Raw genomic sequence first — 23,300 nt, 5'->3', positions numbered from 1 at the left:
GTTATGTTTATATCTGTTGGGTGGGATACAGGAGTAGAAAACACGTGAAGAAGTTCATCGAACAACGAAAAATCCAAGACAGCTGTGAGTTCTCAGAACTCAGGCAGAGGCAAACTTCAAATGCTGTCAAATCACATTAACAATTCGTGAATATGATATCATCAAGAGCAATATCACCCGTAAAACTTGAGCCCTTGTAGCCAACAAATCTGATCTACAATATAAGAGTTTCATATAAAAACCAAGGAGGAATGTACAATGATAAACAACCGCAAACCAAGAGAACGCTTTGAAATGTTATGCATTTACTGAAATTTTCCTTACTTCCATGTCAGTGACACCACTAGCTAATGCCAAGCTGTCAGAATACCATTGATTTCCTTGATCTCCATAACGACTCCAAACTTCTGTCGATTGAATTTTGACGCTAAGCGATCCGATTGTACTTCCATACATGTGATACGAGAACTGCATTGTACAATTGCTTGATGTCGCCGTGGTTATCTTTCTCCACAAAGTCGCAACGTTATTCATTGAGGTGGATGCTTCCAGATACATATAGTAACCTATGCGATAGAAAGTCTATCTGGAATTCTCAGCATCAATATACAAATAGAATCTCTTTGGGGGACGGGAGAGTTCCTACCTGTACCAGATGTATGATCACCATCTGGTCCCGTATTGGGCGACGGGGTAATCCCCTTATATCGAGTCCACTTCCCAAGATTTTCACTTGGTTTCCAGAAACCAATTCCTGTTTCGAAATCTTCCGTTTCTGTGATAAAAATGAATCAATTCTCTCGGCACTGATCTATTCTTTACCGAATCACCACCGTATTTCACAAAACCGATTATGAATGAATTTTGAAGTTAGGTTTGGTCAAGATGACTTAAGATACCTTCCGACAGATCTTCAGTCGCCCAACCCAACTCGTCCAATTCTAATTCCGCCCGGGCCTTTTTATCAAAATCATACCCGCATTTGGGGTCCTTTTTAGTCCTTTTCTTTCCACCCTTTACAATACAGAAGTACTTTCTTTAACTTTTCTTAAATGTAATAGTGATGACTGTATTTTGTATTGTACTTTTTTAGTAACGACATATAGATATGATAATAATTTTATATATCATAATGTTTTCAAGTATATTCACCATTGATTACTGACGACTCAGAAGTTACGCGACGACAACATAAACCATCAGACTCGGCATTTACAATCATTCCAAAACAATTTGCGTTGATTATCCTGCAGTGATAGGCACATACCTCTCGAGTGCACCCTGAGCTGGAAACTGTACCTGTTAAGAGGGTCACAAATACGTATGTTACTCCAAATAAACCCATGTCGTCGAGACCTCGTCTTAGTGCAATGATGGAATTTCGTGTGAATGATGTATTTCACTTATCACCGAATAGACAGGTCGATAATTACATTGAATATATTCTCTTCAGGTAAGGCTTATCAATAACGCATTCTATAAGCTTCATAAATCATCTAACGGGTCTTTCACAAGTTCGGCACCTAGGTTATCCGTCTTTTATATAACAACGTGTTCAGCGTCTGAATAGTCATGATATTTCCCACGGTTACCATTTCATAATCGAATCTATTTTCAAAAATCTTGATAATGATTTGATGTAATAATTCAAAATAATCTTAAACTGATATCATGGTAGGTCTACCATAATTACAGTTGGCCCTATTATAACGCTGTAGCACCTTGGCCATCCTTATCGTCTTTTTCAGGCATCATCAGGAATCAGCCTTGTGAATCATGCCTTACTAATTAGGTATGTATTGTTGTTAACAAGTTCATAAACAGGCCAAAATGGTTTATTTTCCAACCACGATCGAGTGTGGTGTTTTCACCAACATACAGGTATACATTTATGAAATGCGTACCAATAATAGCTGCATCCCCGGCATCGGTTGGGAAGTGGAAAACTTAATTCTTTCTCACCGACAAATACGCAGGTATAAGAATAAGCGCATGCCACGTGACGAAAATAACTACAAACAGCCGAACGCTTTGGTAGTGCAAGAAGGGATGGCTGTGCTGAATGCTTTGGAATAATCTGCATGATGGAAAACGTCGTAATGTCGGTAGGTGTACATGTATTTCTTTTAGACCTCATTCAAATCAGGTGATATTCAGTTTTAATAGCTTTTCTTGACCGGAGCCAGATATTTAGGTGTTTGGTCCCTTTTCTTCATTGAATTATGAGTGTTTTACTTTACTTCGATGAAATTGCAATCTTTAAGATGAACTAAAACCTATCGAGGAATTGGTACTCGAATGTAGCAAATGAATTATCTCTCGATAATTCCAAACATGATTTTCTCAACCTGAATTCGGTAGTATTTTCACAGTTGGTAGGTAATAAGGACTCGGATAGCTTCCAGCGTTCTGGTGTTTTCTTAGAACTCTGCGAGTTAGACTAAATATTTAAACGTCGACTTTTGAAGTATAGTAGGCGTACGTGTTATCTTTTGGAAAGCTTTCAACAAATCTGCAAGTCGCATTTCGAAATTTGCAAGTCGAAATTCGCCATCTTCTTTAAGGCTTTTTGATTTTGTATAATCAGGGCTATCCCACAGATCAGTAATATCAATTTGACAAAATAACGGCGAAAACAAAATGATCGAATCACGAATGGCAACCTTTGTTATGAAAGATCTCTCTGACAATAGGTCGCTTTTTTATCACCTGTGGTTTACAAGAATCCAGGAAATGTTTATCGTGGGTTAGTGTAGGACCCCTGGCATTCTTGATAGCAACATAGAGATTACATAAGTCTGTAGGCGTATCGACGGAAAATTCTGCCTGGTATTTTCTCCCGATCAAGTTTTCTAATGATTATGTTAGTAATACGTCGTTATTCCCTGTATTTCAGATGGCGTTTTCTTTTTGGTTTCGTGTACGATTTTATCCCAACCCGGCATATATTCACCTACGGAAATAATAAGCAGGTAAAGATATTTCGAGCATTATTAGGAATAGGTTTGTTTACGCGAAATTCCTCTCTACGTAGTTTCTATCATGCAGAGGGAATATTTCAGTTCATTTACTTCTCTAACAGACACGAACAGTGAACAGAATTGATGTTTGCTAGTTAACAATATAACAAAACGGACCGAAGTTAGTTTTATTGCGTTCTTCGAATAGTGAATGCATCCTAAGAATTTGCGCTTCTCGAGAAAAACCATTAGCGAAGTTCTTTCATACATTTCTCTTAAACTTCATGCAAGATTCTTACTTTTCGTTCCATTGAGCAATAGAAATTAGAGTTTATGCAGGTGGGAGAAGACAGTACAACTACTGCTTACTAAATATGTTATACATATAGACGTCGGAAAAACACCTGTGTGATACACCGATAACCTTTACCTGAACGGTATAAAACATCATTCATATAAGATGAAGTGTTATACGGGATAAATCATCATTTTTATTTCAGATTATTTCGTCAATTATTATTCTAGGTAACAACGGATGAGGCTAGTAGCTAACCGATATACAATACACACCAACCGATAAGCGATCTAAACCATCTGCAAGGGTAGGTTCATTCTACCGTGAACATAGTTCATTCTTACTGCATGGTATCATATTGGTTGCTGTCTATTTCAGAACGTAACATAATTCAAGATGGCAGAACAGGAATTTATGCAGGAGATAAGTGACCAGTTTCTCGTGTGTAAAATATGTTTCGAGACGTACAAGCGACCAAAAACATTAGCATGCTTACATACGTTTTGTTCAGCGTGCTTGGAGAAACACAACGATTCTGAAATGGAAAGAACCACTTATCGTTATGTTATTTTTTCTCGAAGTATATCTTGCCCGATCTGCCGAAAACGAACGGACATCCCTTCTGGAGGAATAAAGAATCTACCCGACAATTTCCTCGTGTCAAATCTAACTGAGGTTGTGAACAAAAGCAAACCAGCGAAGAAGGAGAAAGATATTTGTCAAATTTGTATAAGGTTTTTGGAAACATCAAAGCCGGCCTGTTCTAAATGTATTGAATGCGCAAAAACTATGTGTAAGGATTGCACGGAGGTTCACAAAGTGACCAAGGTAACAAAGTCTCACAACGTTTTCGACCTTGAATCACAGAAGGACATAGTGTGTAAAGTTCACGAAGAAGAAGCAATCAGATTCTACTGTAAACCGTGCGAATCGTGTGTGTGCGTGGTCTGCACATTTCAAGAACACCGAAATCACGAGGTTTGTTCGTTAAAAGAAGGAATAACCGAATATACAGATTCTCTGAATGAAATGGTCACATCGTGTCGTTCGCGTATGGACCACGTTAAAAACCAATTGGTGTGTATTGAAAAACATGCTACGGATATTAAACAAATCGAAGAGCAAATAAACGACGTTACGTCCCAGGTGATTGATTCGATAAAAGCTAAGCAAACGCAAATTGTGAAAGAGCTGAAAGATCATTTCGGGAAGGATGTTGTGAATGGTGTTGAGAGAAAAGATGAACTGGAGCAATTACTACAAACTCTTCAACATACATGTAGTTTGACCGAGATGATGTTGAAAAACAAAGGAATTGATTTACTCCTAATAAAACGGAATATTAGGGAAAGAATGGAGTCTTTGCTTCAAATTAAAGTTCCAGATATTAAAGAGACAAAAAATAGTCCAGATATCAAGTTCGTCAAAGGTTCAGTGTGCCTCGGATATCTGGACTCCGGCAAGCAAGAGCATCGTGGGTCGAAACCAAGTCATCCAAGATTTGGTAGCAGTCGTTTTCGGTCGCCGAGTTCTCCGGAAATGGAAGCATCACCTAACTGTATTGCAGCAACCCAAACAGATATGTGTAAGATTCGCGAGGAATATACCACAATGGACAGCAATATGAAATCATCTTGGACCGATAACTGTATCCAGGCGTGCATTCCAGCTATAGGATTCGATAAAGAAACCATCACAGTAAATGAATCCAAGGAAGTATCGTGTGAAACAGACCCGGTTCTAACATCACAGAGAAATAGGCAGACGAATACCGAGGAAAGGATACGAGTACATACCCGCACTCAAACGGAAAAACCAACGCCAAGTGATAAGTTTACAAACACTATGGAACCAATCCCACACAATAAACAAACCAATACGGAAAATCGGCTTTACTTCGACAAACAAACGCTGACCGAGGACAAAGTGGTGCATCATAAACACACGACAACGAAGTTCGAAACGCGAGATCGAGAATCGAATACAGAGTTAGTGTATTCTGTCGAGAGCGGATGCAATACCGTCTCACCAGACATGACAACCACGTCATCGGGTTCTGATTTTCTTACGTTCACCGATGAAGATGAGACTTCGACTCATGAATTAGAACTGGAGTTGTTGAACTATTACAAAGGTCTACTTTCCAGTATGGGGCCCCAGCAATATGTTCCCATTGAAAATGCTGTGAATGTGCATCAGAATAAACCGGAAACAATCGAAGAGCTCGACCTGGAACCGGGAAAATTTTTACGGGGAAAAACACCAATGATGAACTTTATCCTAGAATCATTGAGCGCTTATGCTCAGACTCGTGAAACTGTGATTAAACAACACGGAGCCAAAGCCACGAAGAGTACAATGGTTCCGGAAATTATAGAATGGGCCGGTGGAAACGAAATGGAATTCGCTGATATGCGCGTTAAAGATGTCGGTACAAGAATGTTTCATAAGGAAGTAATGAATAAGCAAACTATGACACTGATCGTAGAACGCGCTGATTCGAGTTCTGAAACAGTTCCACTAACAACATTGGATCAGAGTGTCCTCGTGTGTGCAGCGACAAGGGAACTGGGAACGAGTGTCGAACGCATTGATACATACAGCACAACGACTAGTACCAGTGACTTGAATTCGTGTATGTCAACAGGAACGTGTACGAACAACGAATATGAGAATGTCGGTACAAGTACGGAGCACTTTGTTAGATTCAGAAACAAAGGGACGAATACTAAGATTGAATTCGATGAACATATCATTGAAAGTTCAGATGAAGAAAATGTCTTCAACGAAATACGAAAACGGAAATCCCGCGCTTATTCATTAGATGATCCAGATATAAAGACTTTCCACTCTAGTAGCAGGCGTCGCAAGAGTCAAAATGAAATTCGAAAATCTTCAAGGGATTACACGGTAGGTATAGATAATGATTGGTGTTCTTTGAGTAAATCCACGGAAGCGAATACATTTTCACTAAATGATGTAAAAACTAGTTCAGATAATGATGATACATGTAGTGATAGTTACCCCAGTGACAGCGATAAAAGCGTAATCTATAATGAAAGTGTTACTAAGGAGGAAAATGAAATCTCTTTCACCATTGAAATTGAAGAGATTTTAAGTACTTCTACAAAAGACGATACCGACAACCAACATTTTGAAAATGAAACAAAAACTACGTGTGAAGGCATAGAAACCTTAAAGGGCTCTGGGGAAGATATATGTAATACTGTTTCAGAAGTAGTTAAAGAATTCCCTTACTTAAGATCACCTTACTTGAAAAGAGTTAGCTACTATAGTTATTCGGAAAGTTCCGATGCATCATCTGTGAGAGACTTAGATGATGATGATGAATCTGGTACCGAATCTTTTAGTAGTGACACAGATGAAGGACATCTTGGAGGCGGTGAAGATAAAGAGTTCTGCGAAGATTCTGACAATGAATCTCAAGCTACATTTTCGTGTGATATGAGGGATTTGAACATATCACGTATCCCGATATTAACCCAGGATATAGGGATTCAATGTTTGGGCCCTCCTGTACAGATAGATAGTACTAATAAATGCAATTGCCCAATACCTCAGATAAGCACATGCTGTCTGGAATGTGGAGGGGAGATTATAAGTGACGATGTATCTGATGTAGAAACTGAGGCAGTGGCTAAAATGAAGGATACGACAAATATCGTTGATGGAAAAAGTGAAAACAATGAACATTCTGAAATAGACAACCTGCGTAGTAATGCGTGTTCATTGGGTAAACAGGGTGAAAGATTGATTCTAGCAGATGCCGATATGGGAGATTCAAATAGAATCGATAGTTCTGACGAAGAGGAATCAATGGCTATGTGCTTCTCTTCGGAAAATCCATCATGTGGTAAGGGATCTATAGAACAGATGTGTGATAGTTCTTGTGGTGGTGAGGGATCGGTAGTACAGATGTGCGATAGTTCTTGTGGTGAAGGATCGGTAGTACAGGTGTGTGATAGTTCTTGTGGTGAAGGATCTATAGTACAGATGTGTGATAGTTCTTGTGGTGAGGGATCGGTAGTACAGATGTGCGATAGTTCTTGTGGTGAAGGATCTATAGTACAGATGTGTGATAGTTCTTGTGGTGAGGGATCGGTAGTACAGCTGTGTGATAGTTCTTGTGGTGAGGGATCGGTAGTACAGATGTGTGATAGTTCTTGTGGTGAGGGATCGGTAGTACAGGTGTGTGATAGTTCTTGTGGTGAAGGATCGGTAGTACAGATGTGCGATAGTTCTTGTGGTGAGGGATCTATCGTACAGATGTGCGATAGTTCTTGTGGTGAGGGATCTATAGTACAGATGTGTGATAGTTCTTGTGGTGAGGGATCGGTAGTACAGATGTGTGATAGTTCTTGTGGTGAGGGATCTATCGTACAGATGTGTGATAATTCTTGTGGTGAGGGATCTATCGTTCAGATGTGTGATAGTTCTTGTGGTGAGGGATCTATCGTACAGATGTGTGATAGTTCTTGTGGTGAGGGATCTATCGTACAGATGTGTGATAGTTCTTGTGGTGAGGGATCTATAGTACAGATGTGTGATAGTTCTTGTGGTGAGGGATCTATAGTACAGATGTGCGATAGTTCTTGTGGTGAGGGATCTATAGTACAGATGTGTGATAGTTCTTGTGGTGAGGGATCGGTAGTACAGATGTGTGATAGTTCTTGTGGTGAGGGATCTATCGTACAGATGTGTGATAATTCTTGTGGTGAGGGATCTATCGTACAGATGTGTGATAGTTCTTGTGGTGAGGGATCTATCGTACAGATGTGTGATAGTTCTTGTGGTGAGGGATCTATCGTACAGATGTGTGATAGTTCTTGTGGTGAGGGATCTATAGTACAGATGTGTGATAGTTCTTGTGGTGAGGGATCTATCGTACAGATGTGTGATAGTTCTTGTGGTGAGGGATCTATAGTACAGATGTGCGATAGTTCTTGTGGTGAAGGATCGGTAGTACAGATGTGCGATAGTTCTTGTGGTGAGGGATCAGTAGTACTGATGTGTGATAGTTCTTGTGGTGAGGGATCTATAGTACAGATGTGTGATAGTTCTTGTGGTGAGGGATCTATAGAACAGATGTGTGATAGTTCTTGTGGTGATGGATCTATCGTACAGATGTGTGATAGTTCTTGTGGTGAGGGATCGGTAGTACAGATGTGTGATAGTTCTTGTGGTGAGGGATCTATAGTACAGATGTGCGATAGTTCTTGTGGTGAGGGATCGGTAGTACAGATGTGTGATAGTTCTTGTGGTGAGGGATCTATAGTACAGATGTGTGATAGTTCTTGTGGTGAGGGATCTATAGTACAGATGTGCGATAGTTCTTGTGGTGAGGGATCTGCAGAAGTTCGTGAGATGAAAGACGAGGCTTCTAATAGTGAACCTGTAAATATGGTTGATGCCGAAATAGGAGACGATTGTTTCATGGCTTTGACAAGTGATGCTGAAACGCAATCCGATATGAAAAGTTATGTGAATGTTGCAGTTGGCGTATTCCCTGTGTGTCAGGATGAAATTACGTTTGTCGACCAATACGCATTAGGTCTGATGAAATCCGTCGAATGTAGTGGTTCGGTTAGCACTGCCAGTGACAAAGCGTGCGATGCACTAGTCCACGATACCAGTGATGCTGGTTGTGATGCTAGAACAGTCGAACTGCAAGATGTCGAACTAAACACCGACTACGTTGAAAAGATTGATCGTAGATCAGGAGACGACAGTCGCTCGGTTTTTAGTGTAGATAATTCAATGATGACGGAGCACATTATTCAAAAGAACTTTGGGGTTTACGTTAGACCGCGTACTTCTACCAAAGAAACACTAACCGACCAACCTGACATCTGTGATGCTGCAACTTCCACTGGATGTCATGGAATAAGGGAGGTTGGAACCATGACCAAACTGCGTAAACGATCCGAAAAACCAGCTACGGAGGATATCAGCATTGAAATAAGACCTGATATGTCAGATGCATCTGTGCAGGAGACACCGATAATGGTGGATGATTGGACACAGAAAGGACAATCACTAAATTCTGAGAATATACAGCGTGATGGTGTTAAACTGATTTCGAATGGTCGTGATCCTGTATACGAAGTATGTAATACGACCAAAAATGGATCGCATTCGAATCAAAGTTATAAACTCGTCACTGAAAATATCGTAAAATTGGATAAACATGTTGGAACTGAAGATTTGAATGCTTTTACAAGTGTGAATGTTGGTGCGGACACTCGCAAAATATTATTAGCTTCGCCTTGTAGGCGTTATTCATTGCCTTCAAAACCAGAAACATCGAATAGTTCATCACTGACGGATATAAATATGGTAAACATGCCGATGTCACTCGTATCATCAAAATCGTTGAGGAAAGGTTCCATTGGATCAATTGGATATGGGGCTCCTGCACGCCATGGTTATGGTATTGTCATTGGCTTTGGGCCGAAGCCATCACTTGGGAGTGCATACCACTCCCGAGATGATACCGGGTCGATTAAAAGGACAATTGAAACAGCTGACAAGGCTGTTTCCGTTGGTACCGAGATGTATAGTTCTGATCTGTATTGTCTCGATCCCATTCGGGAAGCAAGTATTGATATATGTGCTGAACCACCTAAACCTCCCCCAAGGACTGTTGGTAAACGACTTCAATGCTATCTAAGTCGGCTTGGAAAATCGAAGAAGGAAAGTGCCGCTGAGGCAGACCCTTCCAAGAAGCAAACAAAGGATCTAGCAAGAAGGAAACGTCCTGATATCTCATCGCTGTTAAGTTTAAGCTCTGAATCATCCACATCGTTCATGGATCCATGTGGAAATTCTCCCTCGACGCCGGTGAGTGTAAAATCTTGGAGCTCTGTTGAATCGGAGCCGAATGAAAAGGAATTAAAGAAGCGTCAGAAAAAAGAAAAGAAGTTACGAAAAGAGCTTGAAAAGGAGCAAATGAAAGATAATAAACGGAAGATGAAACATTTTAAAGATCATTACAGCAAGTCTCTGCCCTCCTCAGCACCGATGCAATTCAATGCAATAGAACCACCAAAGTATAAGAAGATATCAAAGCCATTGTTTCAATTCAAACGATTTACGAAATCTTCTTCGGCATTGTCTGCCGAAATGGCAGCACCGCTAGCAGCACCCTTAGAGCCAGCATCTTCAGTAGGTTCAATAGGATCTGACGATAGTGATGTGCCTCCCCCTCGGCCCCCGCTTCCAAGATCCTACAGTTTGCCTGAACGCGCCTTCATTGATTAAATGTGAATAATACATATAATAGGTAGCTGGCTACCTTAGGTTCATTGTTTTCATTAAGCGTCAGCTCATAAAGTATTAGTGGATGCCCTGACACAATAAGTATAACCGCTTCCGTGGTATATCCTTTTCGGTTTTCGCTATTCTATGTACACGCACTCAGTTTTTGGATTCCTCGGGACTTCCTTTCATAAGATCTCACAAGATGATACATGAAATAATATTTGATCATTTGAATCTAGTCATCCAATCCGAAATATTTCGATTATTTTCTTTAATTCGGATGAAATATAGTGAAAGGAAGCCCTTTCTTAATCTACGATTCGTTTTAGTATATCCATCTATATCATATAATTTGTTAAATTATTACTTTATATTACCTCAATTTGTAGCCAAACATTTATCTTTGTAACTTTATACAATTTTGACCATTTCAGTTTCTATGCTTGATTCATGTAATCAAATATTTTACCGAATTTTTATGTTTGTATCATCAATTTATAGCTTCATTTAAATATTATGTATGCACATAATCGGTACCCCTTTTGTTTAGGTTCATGATAGTTTGATCTACGAAGAACAATGCAAGAAACACTTAAAATCTAACCAACATATTAGAATCATGCTCAAACTAGACGACAAATAATCCAAATATTTCGAATAGAATACAGATTTTCTACACATGTATATATTTAGATTAGTTTTCATGTTAATTTCTGCGGAGAAATAAAAATTGATTTTTTTCAAACGCATTCAACGATTTTCGCCTTGTGTACCTTTTACCGATAAGCATATTACCGTTTGATATTCCAGACCTCTACGCTTTAGCTTGGTATCAAAATAAACCTCCTTAAAATGATAAACCTGTATTTGATGAACTAAATAACAAATTCGAGTTTTCGTCGAATTCTCTTGTGAAGCTGAACATTGCGGACATATTATTTTGTTTTGTTAAGTAAGGTACGTTAGATTGTTGTGCTGTGCCACCTCCATAGCTGCTCTTCAGTTTAGTTTTACTTTTTTTCGCAAACTAACTTCTACAGTTGCATGTATGCACATCATATCTATGTAAGCTTTACTTAACATCCTTTGCATGTCTAGTATGGAAACCCACTGCTCGTATCTCGGAAAAAAGTCACCATTTTGTTACAAGAAGAAACAGAAAGTAGAAGTAGAAACACACTCTGAACTTGCTATGAACATACTTATTTAGTCATATATCTAAATACATAGATTAGAGAGATAAGTTATTCATCAAAGATATATTGATTTTATTTGGTATTCGAAATGAATTGAGCGGACATAGAATAAACATCGTCCATAATTTACAGTTATAGACAGATCTATATAATATATAAGCTCGTGCAATCAAAATACATGTACTACATTGATTTCGTCAGTATAGTTGCATTGAAAATAACTGAAATGAGCAAACAAACCAGCTCCTGTTGTAACGCGCGAACATGAGTTAAAAAATAAAAACAAGTTTAAAGAAGAATGCAAGATTGATGGAGATGGACCGTGACATATTCCGTATAGTTATCAGTACCAACCAGCCAGCTATCTAGTTTCTGCGCCGCTTTCTTAGATCTTACGTCATTTTCGCGGAGAAAAGGAAAGGGTACGTAGATGATGATAGATGAATCGTAGAGATCCTCGGTTTCGTAATGCATTTGTTCTTGACTGTTATGTTCAAATGAAAAAATATCTTAAAGACTTTGCAATTTAGTCAAGAAATAGGCTAAGGTGATGCATAAATTGTACCGAATCTAAACGGAACTAAAATGTCTAAGATGTTAAGATGTATTTATCTTATCAATAAACAACATTATTGTAGCTTCCATTTCGTAAGTGTGTTAAGATAACGTCTACATACATTTCAATGTTCCTCGCAAGATAAATCCCGAGCTGTGCTTATTGCTTTAGTTAATTTTCTTTGTCTTCTTTGGCACCGCACAACAAAACTACGACATCGGACGAAATGTATATTTAAAACAACACAAAAGACTTGCATATACGTAAAAGGTCTGTCTAAATGTGTCCGTGTAGATGTGTGTATATATATCTTGGATATCTTTCGATAGATATGAATGCGCAGTTTCATATGTTTTACCTTTCCGAGATGGATAAAATCTCGACGTCAGCCTGCGATGATCGTGAAAGAAACGGTCGTACGACACACTTCCCATGTGTAGTCAAATATTCCGAATGTTCCGAATTCCGTAGTGATATCCTGAGGGCGATGAACATGTTGTTGTTATTCTCGTATTTTTCATTTTTCACCAGAGCTTTATATTCAATTTTCGCATTCATGTTTTACAGCGTAGTGATTATAGATATGGGCGCAGACGGACAATACATAACTTGTATGAAGGTAAGAGAAATGTTCTCGTACCAATCAGGGCCAGGCGCAGGAAAACCATGTTAGCTGATGGACGTATAAACTAGATTATACGTCCATGGTTAGCCTAACCATGGTTAGTATTAACAGGGTTTTCCTACGCCCGCCCCGGCAACTCAATCATTTTAAAATAATGAATTGAAAATCTAGCGCCAAGACCAAAAAGTCCGTGTAATAGTCTCATTCGTTTTTCAGATTCATGATGGAAGAACGCTATCGTTGATCTGTTGTGAAACCGGCTATTTCTGTTTCTCTCGTTATTTCACACGTTGTTGCCTGAAAGCTACTGTAAGATGCTAAATGAGTTTTTATCGGTCAGAAATATTTCACGTCTCATCGATTGATATAGTATTTGATTGATATATAAGTAATAATAGGTTGTGCTTTATGAATATACATGTATATGCTCAAAGTCGTTATTCGGTATACTTCTTATTCAGTACGAGATGTTGCAGCTCGTCACAAATCATATTGTTCGATAATAGAAAATCAACTATTGTTTAATTGTTTTATCTTTTGTATGTTACGTTGTTCATTAAATTTTTCCGCTTAAAAGACCGTTTTTGTCGTGAGTTGCCTTTCCAGCACACCGGACCAATAGATCATTACCAACAAATTTGAATACACAGCATACTTCCAACGTGTCTCAACTGTTTACGGCGGTCGTAATTTAAATTAATCCGCTTGGTTATCGTGTTATCTTTGATTAATTGTACAGACTAAAACAATTGCTTTCGACGAATGCGCTTCGATTAACTCGACACAGAAGATAAATCGAAGTTGTCAGCCTCGGGAGAAATGCCAAACACATGTTCTACACAATGACTCCGAAAATCCACAACGATGTCGTTTTTTTTCTAAAACTTTCAAATTTCTTAAAGCAAAATGATTAACATTTGATTTCCATGGAGAAAAACCGACTGCCCTCGGTGGTAAACAGAGCGTGTGTCGTGATGAAAATTACTTTGCAAATCATATTGCATTGGTTTTAATTTCGAGGTGAATAAGTTAGAGAATTAAAGAACTTCTATACCGTGGAGAGAATATCGACGCATCGCAATGATTACACTTAGTCAATTATTCATCAGACATTCTCAAGATGTCTCGAAGCGTAAATCTCGTCAGGACTTGCGAGATATTCGCGAAAACTTGCGTCCAACCATTTACATCACTTGAAAATCTGTGAGAATTCATCATCAGACAACTAGACGTATATTTGCGGCTTGTAGTGGGAAGGTTTTTTGTTCATTAATTATTAAATCTTACGTGAATCCTCGTTTATACCCCTCGGCAAAAATCTATTTTACCAAAATACCACTTTTACGCACTAAATTTAATTCATTCAATCGACCAGGAAATTACCATCAATGACATTTACATTATGTTGAGTCAATCATCTTTGCGTGAGTTCCAGAGCAGGAAAAATGTGCTACTAGTTAACTAGTTTAGTTAGTGCCTTAATTAATACGTCGATCCATACATGCACGTGGACCGTTACACAAATGTATTTGATATGGTTCGGCAAATAGTCTTTCATACTCATGAATGACATAATATAGCAAAACTACCTGGTGTAGTTACTGAGTCAGACGCTATAACGGCGTCATGCAAGGAAAATATGCGATAAAACTGTGACAGTTAATCTTCTTTCGTTTGAAACCCAGTCATATCGGTTATTTATGTCACCCTTGTACTGATGCACCGTAGCTACTGGGGTTTATGATTAAAATTGATTTAATGGGGTAATATAAACTCTAATACCTTGTTTAATGGCTCCATACATTCATTATGAATCCTAAGTACATCCAGTTCATTTTGAGACGAATGATCCTTTAAAATGAAGATTTTACTTCTTAAACCATTCTTTTTGGGGCTTTACTGTAGAATCAAGACATGAAAATAAATTCACAGGATATTGCAAATAACAATTTCAAAACGTTTCTAAATTAAAATGATTTTTTGGCATATTCGCTTTAGGAATTACTGTAATGAAGTTCTCCACGATATTTGAGCCAGATGGGTGCTTAATCGAAGTGCGAATTAGAAACCAAAATATAGTAAATAAATGGGTGTCCACGCGTTTGACGAAAGCAAATAACAAATAGTTATTTGGGAAAATATTTATCAATCTATTCTGTGATTTCCCCAGCCACAGGTAGATATTTCCATTTTACGGATTGGTTATATTGACGCTTTTTAAAAAGACCATCAAATAATTCCATCATCGTTCTGAAACAGTGTGTTATTATCCATGCCACCAAGCTATGCAGAGATCGAATCGCCTAACTAGTGTTCCCACTCAGCGCATCAAGAATATGTATCCGTAAAGAGCAAGAATAACTCCGAAGCTCTGACTGGATTCAGTTATCAGTTAATGTGCAGCATTCAATAGGCGGTTTTTTTTATCTTATTCATGGTTAGGCACATTTCACATTCAGCCCATCAACACTGTGACAAAATGCTCTTTCGGTATGTTGAGAGAAATCGCGAGGATAAAAAGTTATGTTGCTGCTTTAAATGGGCATGGAAAAAATGTCGTCTCGGTTAAGGTTTTGAATATGGAACCAAACTTTTTTCCGAGTGAGGAGATAAGTCAGATTTCTAGAGCTGTAACTATCATGTATTGTGTGGCTTGAAATTTATAAAAAATTAAAGAATCAGAAAATTCAAACTACGTTAATCGGCTGTGTTGCAGACTGGGAAATATATTTTTCATGATTCGCCAAGTGAAATCTCCATTCTATTGGGACCAACATCTCCTCACCACCGCACATCAAAGCGTGGACTCTCATTAAAATAGTTCCCCGCAATGTTATAACATCGAGAACAAGGCGAAATACATCACGCTGCGCAATCTTGACGTTTCTGATTGGGTCATGGTCTCATTAAATGCTCACCCCGCCTTTAGGGCCATAATCCGAATTTACGAATCAATTCGCAATTTCTGTTCCATAACGTTTTTACATACATCCCGAACAGTTGCTCATCAACTATGTCGCATACGTTGTTACTACTAGTTACTAAGATAGAATTAGATTTCCGAATTGGCATCCAGCAACAAAAAGCTGGAATCGGTTTAGAAATGTATTTCTTCACGGCTGTGGTTGCGTTTAAGGACATAATCTTGAATCCAGTGAATTCAGGTGTCTGCACTACTAAAAGATTTACCATTCCTGGTACGAGTGGTACTCAATGTGGTGTGTGTTGGAAGAAACACCTTTATCCGCGCAGAGATTAATACCACTGGCAGTTTAGCATCTCAACGGGAATGACCAACGGCTTAGAAGACTGTACGGCCAGGCCATCTTGTTCACTGTTATTCGTAAATCGTTATCTATTCTTACCTGGGGATTTTATAAGACTTCGGGGTTTAACTCGGATTCTTAGGCGTCAAAGACTTCATATTCACTGCGCCAAATATGATACATGTTTTCCAACTCGAACCAGCGCTTATATAAGTGCATTAAGTAGCAATAAGCTTTTTTCTGTTTTGTTTTTGAATGAGATCTTTTCCCAAAGCAGTGCCATTTCATTCAAAAGAGTCAATATCGAAGCACATATCAAACCAGTTTGGGAATTGTATTCTAAAACTATTAACTAATTGCCCCAACAGCAAAATTTCGCCAGATTTCAAGTGCATCTACAAATGTTTAGTTCTAAAGCACGACTTTTCCTGTATAAACACAGCAGTAATATGGAGATCATGAATGCGATCCAACCATATCTGATTGAGACAGAGTTTATTTTCGTTTCACAACAGTAAAAGACAACAATACTCATCAATGTTTCAAAACAGTAAATATAGAAACAGCGATTATGCAATCAACATCTATATGTATCTAATGCGTACAAATTTAACAAGGATTGTACAATGCTAATCGAGTGATACAGTTAGGACTTTTTCCATACGAAAGTTTGAATACTAGACAACCATTTTCAACAGATTTCAATTATACCATAATCTATAACATAAAGTCCTCAGATAAACATACAGGGGTTTGATATTAGCATTCTGAATCGAACAACAGGTAATTTCACAAAGTCATAAACAGTATATATTAAAATTTGATGTCTGAAGCATCTGTACAAAAATCTTTTCAAAGACTGTTGATAAGGGTTATAGATAATTATCGTCAAACGTTCTCAACGATGTCAAACAATATTGGATATTCCTTCATTCCAAGTTAGAAAGATGTCGTGGGATGATTTCCAAGACTAGTTTTCAGAGTCCATTATTTCTACAGATAATTTTCAAGTAATACGCGAGTTAACTTCATTATTAAGACTCAATATTTCGACGTTTATTCTGCCATCGTCAGGAGTTGAGTTTTGAAAATGAAGTTTACCTTTCGGAATTACAATGCTTGTGTATTAGTTTTCTAAGTCCGAGGAACAGAGAATGCTTTTTCGTAGAATAGACGACGTGATTTAGTATCTTCGTTTCACACAGCATATTTTGAATCGTGATCATTTTCATGCAACGTGTAAACTTATGTAGCATGTGTAGGAATAAAAAACGCACGAAGTTATCAAAGCCTGAACACTAATCTGATGTTGATTTGAGGGTTGATTTCACTTTCAATATATATGATATAGCCATTAGCATGAATACAATTATTATACGGCGCTGATCCTCCACAAGATTAATGTACGCAATAGTGCAGTGTCACGCATTTTCTCTCCCGCATTTTGAGCATGTTGTCTGTATAATGATTCATATCCAAGAACGATTTATTATTTCAATAAACAGGGGTACAAAAAACTAATGAAACTGCCCCGGAATTATACAATATCATTGGGAGGTACAGTTCAGACGACTCTCCAGTGCTGATATTGTGCGCACACTTTTCGAGTGTAATTCAATATGATCAAATATCCAAACGCGGAAATGTATCATAGATGTACAGAAGTTATGTAAATGAATATACACACTAATGAACATTAATTTCCATTATTTTTCCTCCCTTCGTAGAATGTTCCTTATTAGTTTGGTAATAACATATATTATATACTAAAGCGCTACTTACTGCAACGCTATCTGTAATGATTACGAATGCGCCTCTAGTGACATAGGATGGATCTCTTTTGATTAATCATGTTTATTTACAGGAATGAACACTGAATGAATTTACATCATGAATGTATTGTGAATACCATCAGGCAGCTCTCCTAACTGCCGTTATCGTTCGAAGCAACAGTTACCAAAAATCTCTTTGAGCAGTTCCCTACGTGGACAAGTCTATACAGATTGAGAATGGGGTAACATTGTCATGGTGGTACTGGTACGACGAACTGTGCTGTTGAAGTTGTACATTGAAGTTGATCCTTCAACTGGAGACCGCCTCTTTGCGCAACAACAGAACAGGTATCGATTGTAATACTTTCTGAATTGCTTACTGAGAAAGTACAATGTTATGGGGTTGACGCATGAGTTTATGTAACTCATCACAAACCCGAAAACTTTGAAGGCATGCCAGAAATCGCTATAATCTCCCGGGTCGAAATGGAACCACATTACGAAAATGTGGCGTGGCAACCAACAAATAACAAAAATTACAACCAAGCTCAGGACAACTTTCGCGACTTTCTTTCGCGCCTCGATCTGTTTGCCGTGATTTGCTTGACTCGATACTTCGCCAGGTATCTGATAGGAACTACGCATCAATATATTAGCAATAGCAGCATAGAACCCGCTAATTACCAAAATAGGTATGATGAAATAAACCAGCAGACGAAAGATGGAGTGCGCTTTTGGGTACAATGAACCCCATTCCTGCCTGAAATCATTACATAGATATAATCGTATTACTCCATATTTGTCACGTGCTGGAAAGATATGAGCGGAGACCGCATCGGGAATAGCTAGTAAGAATGATACGACCCAAATCGAGGTAGCCATCACAACAGTCCGGGCGACTGGGTTTCCCATGTGCTTTCTCATGGGATTCACGATGGCGGTGAATCGGTCACCAGCGAGCGCCACCAGCGTAAACACAGAGACGCCTAGCGACATTGTTTGGAGGAAAACATTAATTTTGCACATCACCACTCCGTACGGCCAGTTCGTAAATGTATAGATAGTAGAGGTGCAGGGTACAGATACTAGAATCAGAGTGAGATCTCCAGCTGCAAGACTCAGTATGAAAATATTCGGCACGTTACGCATTGACTTATTACGAACTACTGTAAAAATTAAGGTACCATTTCCAGCGACACCTATAACGAATATGATAAGGAATACGATCGGTGCTATGATAGCTTCTGGTGTTTCGTTGAGTTCGAAAATATCAACGCTGGAATTTGAAGAGGAATTCGTCGTATTAGATTCTAAAATTCCAGTTGTGTTGTCGGCGAGCATCTTGTCACGTTCAGTTATACGGCTTTCAACGTTTCAAATTCTGTAAAATATAAAAAACAAACATACTTTGAATATTCGGTCGTATGGAGATTTTTTATTCGAAAAAAGATATTTCAAACACGACGTTTTTATATTCCCACCATAAAACAACGTCTTTTCAGTTGTTCAATCTTTCCAAATATGACATAGATCATATCTTAGATTTGATTAAGTCGTTGAATTTACACTCGTTTATATATTTTGCTTTAAGTCCCGGTTACTTGAGATGATAAAAGTAATGGTAGCTGGTACTGTTATCGGAAAAGTGCTGACAAAATGAGAAGAACCAGAACCGCAGGACGTGTAAAAGGATTAATTATAATATGTGCACCCGGGAGTCCGATATATTCGAAATGGAAATATGTTCACGAGACAGTATTTGGTTAACGAACCGATTTACGTGCGAACCGAGTTCCATCCCAATGTTTACGCTTTTTTAATTTCCGCAAGGACATATAACAGAATAATAGCGACATTAATTTGATTATCGAAGGGTAAATCGTGGGCCTCTGGCCAATATCTGCTAGAGCTATTACGATAGAGCTATTACGCGCATATGCTCATTTCTTTTATCTACAGGTCCTGTTCTTGTTTTGGACGTTTCCGATGAAATCAAGTTGGATTGATAATTCAAATACCGTTTCATCTCGGGCACCAAATGCAATATTTCGACTCCAAAGTTAACATCTATTTCACTTAAGCACGTCACAGCCTTCGGAATTGAGAATAATGTTTTTACGAGTAAATGCACTGGCTGCAAGGCTGAATTTACTGTCTTACTATCTCCTGAGCAATTAATCTACCGATGTTACACCTGCAACAACGATACACAAATCAATTCAAGTTAGGGAAGAGTCATCCATAAGTGCCCTTACAGATCAACTACAGTTAGTAGCGATAACTCGAAACAAAATTAACTAACATATGTTAAGATGTAAATAGGTATAACCACACTGGAATAAATTTGAATGATTTTGATATGAAACTCGTTTAACAGAAAGTACTCTTTCTTTACTCTTTAATACATACGGGTACACACCGCATTTCCAGTGATCTGCAAATAATTGAATCATGTGGAAATGATGATGTGTCTAAAACAGTTGGCAACACCAGACATATTCGTCAATCACTACTCCCAGTATCATGAAGTATTAATAACGAAATGTTCCCTCGAGGGACTTTAATTTCATTAGAAAGAGTGATTAGTCAATCTAATACCTAGCATATTTTACTAATTAGCCCCAACAGTTCACTAATTATGCATGAAAGGTAGTTGTTTTTTCACTCTGCGAATATATGACTCCGACATAACGATCTTGTAATAAGCAATTCTGTATTCGCTGCGTTAATTCCGTCGAGACAAAGCGAACGTCATAAACGTTTTAATTTGAGAAATTTCACAATGTTGCTCAACGGGGCAACGGTTGGAAATTTTGATTAATGTTCTGTTCGAGGTTGCAAATGTGTCTGGCTTGGCTCGTTTTGAATTTTATGGTTTTTAGTAGGTTTTATGTATCAAGGTGTTTGTGGAGCCGCATCTGCATTTACCTTCTCTGCATGGTTATAGCAACATTTCTAGCACTAGGAGGGAATTTTCTGTTTCTGACAGTATTTTTCTTTCTTTGTACATGTATATTGCCCGCAAGTCACTTCTTAAAACTACGGAAATAACACTTAAGGCATTGAACAAAATGTTTAAACCATCGCTCCATTACTAGATCTATCAAATTCAGATCATCTCGATATACGTCTGGTTAACAAGACAGAGTGGAAGTAAGTGACATCATGATGAATGCATCTCAGCGTTAAACGCCTTGTTATTTCAACGTTTGTTTAGCTTTGAATCCTTTGCTTCTCGTCTTAACATGGAACCACCAACCATGCATAATCAGCGCGGCACTCTCCGTGGGAAACCTGCATGAGTTTGGTATCAGGGTTCTTCTTTACGCCTGGCCCATGGATGATTTTCATATAAGCGACATCCATCGATATTGAAACCAAATGGCCGACTTATACTTCGCAATATCGCATTTTGTTGCTAGTCGTATTGACGCTCTTTCCCGGGTGACCTTTCCCGCAGACGAACAAGAAATCATGATGGGATCTCAGATAAAATCGAACGTCGTCACCACATGGTATAACAAGATGGAAAACTTCGAATGTCTTCAACAGACACCACTAATTAAATCAATTAATACCGCATTACGATTTCGTTTACTGGATGGATATATCTATCAACTGCGTTTTATTAGATTTCACCACTGCTGTGACGCTACCTCGCTGATATGAAGTTGAAGTTACCGTTATCAAAGAAAGATTTTTTGTAAAACCGAGTAAGAATATCTAGAAATATGCTTTTTGCAATTACGACGGCGGCCCTTGATCTTCCTTATGTTTACAAATGTTGTATTATGTTCATTCCGTCGGCCGTGGACGAAAGACAATATTTATCACGCAATAATACTCATGCATTATATGCAAAAACAACACTGGCATCTGACGACATCTGTCAGTGTCAACGTCAATTGTATATTAATTGTTGCAAGCGTTACCTTTTCCTGTAACGGATTAACAACGGTATGAAAAATGTAGCGACGTATCATATTGTTCATCAGTGAAACTTATGCATTTTACGTTTCATCAATTTCACAGTATTCCCTGGAGGAAATACGGTCTCATAAACAGGCACCAGGATCCAATTGAAAAACGCATCAATTATGTAGTGTCGGGAATAATTTCGTACCGACCACTTTTCTGTCTTAACGGAATATATCACTCGTTTTTGATGCGCTATCCTGGGAATGCTTTTGATACGTACGTTCGGTCAGTGTTCGCCAATATCTTCCGTAATATATTCCCTAATGAAAGTTGTGAATATAAGGAATCTCCTGGGTTAAGATGGACGTGTTTTCGTACCGTACTGATCTTCCAAAGTAGTCATTATTTTCACGCACAGGGAAGGTCAGAAGTTCAGAATCTCAAAGTTCTTCGAACTATTGAGAGTCCTATTCAGATTTCCCCTTCGAAGAACTATCATAAGAATGCATCGCGAAATTCCTGCAATATTACGAAAATGCTGGGATGGGTATTCCACGTCCATGCTGACGTCCCGGATCAAATTTCGGCTATAGCTATTCAATTCTCAACGCGCGTCGATTTTTAAATAAATTGCCAATTATTCAAATCCACGCAACGAATATTCTTCCGCCTGGCAGTTTAAGGTTTATCAAAAATGACAAGGCATCATGATGTTTCCGCAACATAGAAATTAAATGTTCCATCTAATCTGCTATCTAATCTAAATTCCTAAATTGATCCTTTCGGGGATAAGCCTACTCCGCTAGATAATTTTTTTCAAAACCTGCCAAAGTTCGAAACACATTTATATAAGCATTATACGAAATCATTAGAGAAGCTTTGTCAAAACTGTTGACGATATAATCCATTGTTGCAGTTTTTAGTGGTCACATGGCAGGAAATATGGCCGTAGGATTGCAATGTGAAAAATCAGGACACATAAATCGATAGATCTGCTATTTCGTACCTTTGAGAACACAAAAGCCGCATCAATTAACGTCGCTTTTTCTCAAAATCAGGATTGTGAGTGTGATAAAACGACGCTTTACCGGTGCTAAAATGGATCGTTCTAATCCGCACCATTAGCGACCGACTTAACGCACATGTAAAATTCGGGATATGAATATCAAACATTTGCTCGACACGGTGTCTCAAGGCTCTCTGCTGTGATATCCTAGCTGATTTCATTTTGAAGCATTCTGTTCTTTCAATTTCGCGGGGATCAACTGGCAATTTTCGTCGGCGTCGTCATGTGTTCTTAAATAATTCATTACCTGCTTATCGTTGGCAATTCTTCACTCGTACAGGGAAACGCATCGTAACAAGATTTTAAGACGTTCCATTTTCTGATTTTTTTTTTACATCATTTCGACAAAGGAGACTAAGATTATT

At 38.4% G+C, this 23,300-nt stretch overlaps 2 protein-coding genes across 2 annotated transcripts; one reads left to right on the top strand and one right to left on the bottom strand.

Annotated features, from left to right (window-relative positions):
- The first annotated feature begins 1,995 nt into the window (after positions 1–1,995).
- LOC141913002 (uncharacterized) lies at positions 1,996–13,374 on the top strand. Its single transcript, XM_074804445.1, has 6 exons — positions 1,996–2,105; positions 2,897–2,972; positions 3,486–3,562; positions 3,634–6,165; positions 12,856–12,907; positions 13,130–13,374. The coding sequence occupies exons 4-6, from the start codon at positions 3,652–3,654 to the stop codon at positions 13,135–13,137; spliced, it is 2,574 nt and encodes an 857-aa protein (XP_074660546.1). The 5' UTR covers positions 1,996–2,105; positions 2,897–2,972; positions 3,486–3,562; positions 3,634–3,651; the 3' UTR covers positions 13,138–13,374.
- Positions 13,375–18,173: 4,799 nt separating this feature from the next.
- Positions 18,174–19,292, bottom strand: LOC141915432 (neuropeptide CCHamide-1 receptor-like). Its single transcript, XM_074806954.1, has one exon. The coding sequence runs from the start codon at positions 19,290–19,292 to the stop codon at positions 18,174–18,176; it is 1,119 nt and encodes a 372-aa protein (XP_074663055.1).
- Positions 19,293–23,300: the final 4,008 nt, after the last annotated feature.

The sequence above is a fragment of the Tubulanus polymorphus genome, chromosome 1 (assembly GCF_964204645.1).
Source record: "Tubulanus polymorphus chromosome 1, tnTubPoly1.2, whole genome shotgun sequence".
Classification (NCBI taxonomy): Eukaryota; Metazoa; Nemertea; class Palaeonemertea; order Tubulaniformes; family Tubulanidae; genus Tubulanus; species Tubulanus polymorphus.
The sequence above is the reverse complement of the archived record's forward strand: the minus strand, read 5'-3'. Positions and strand labels throughout refer to the sequence as shown.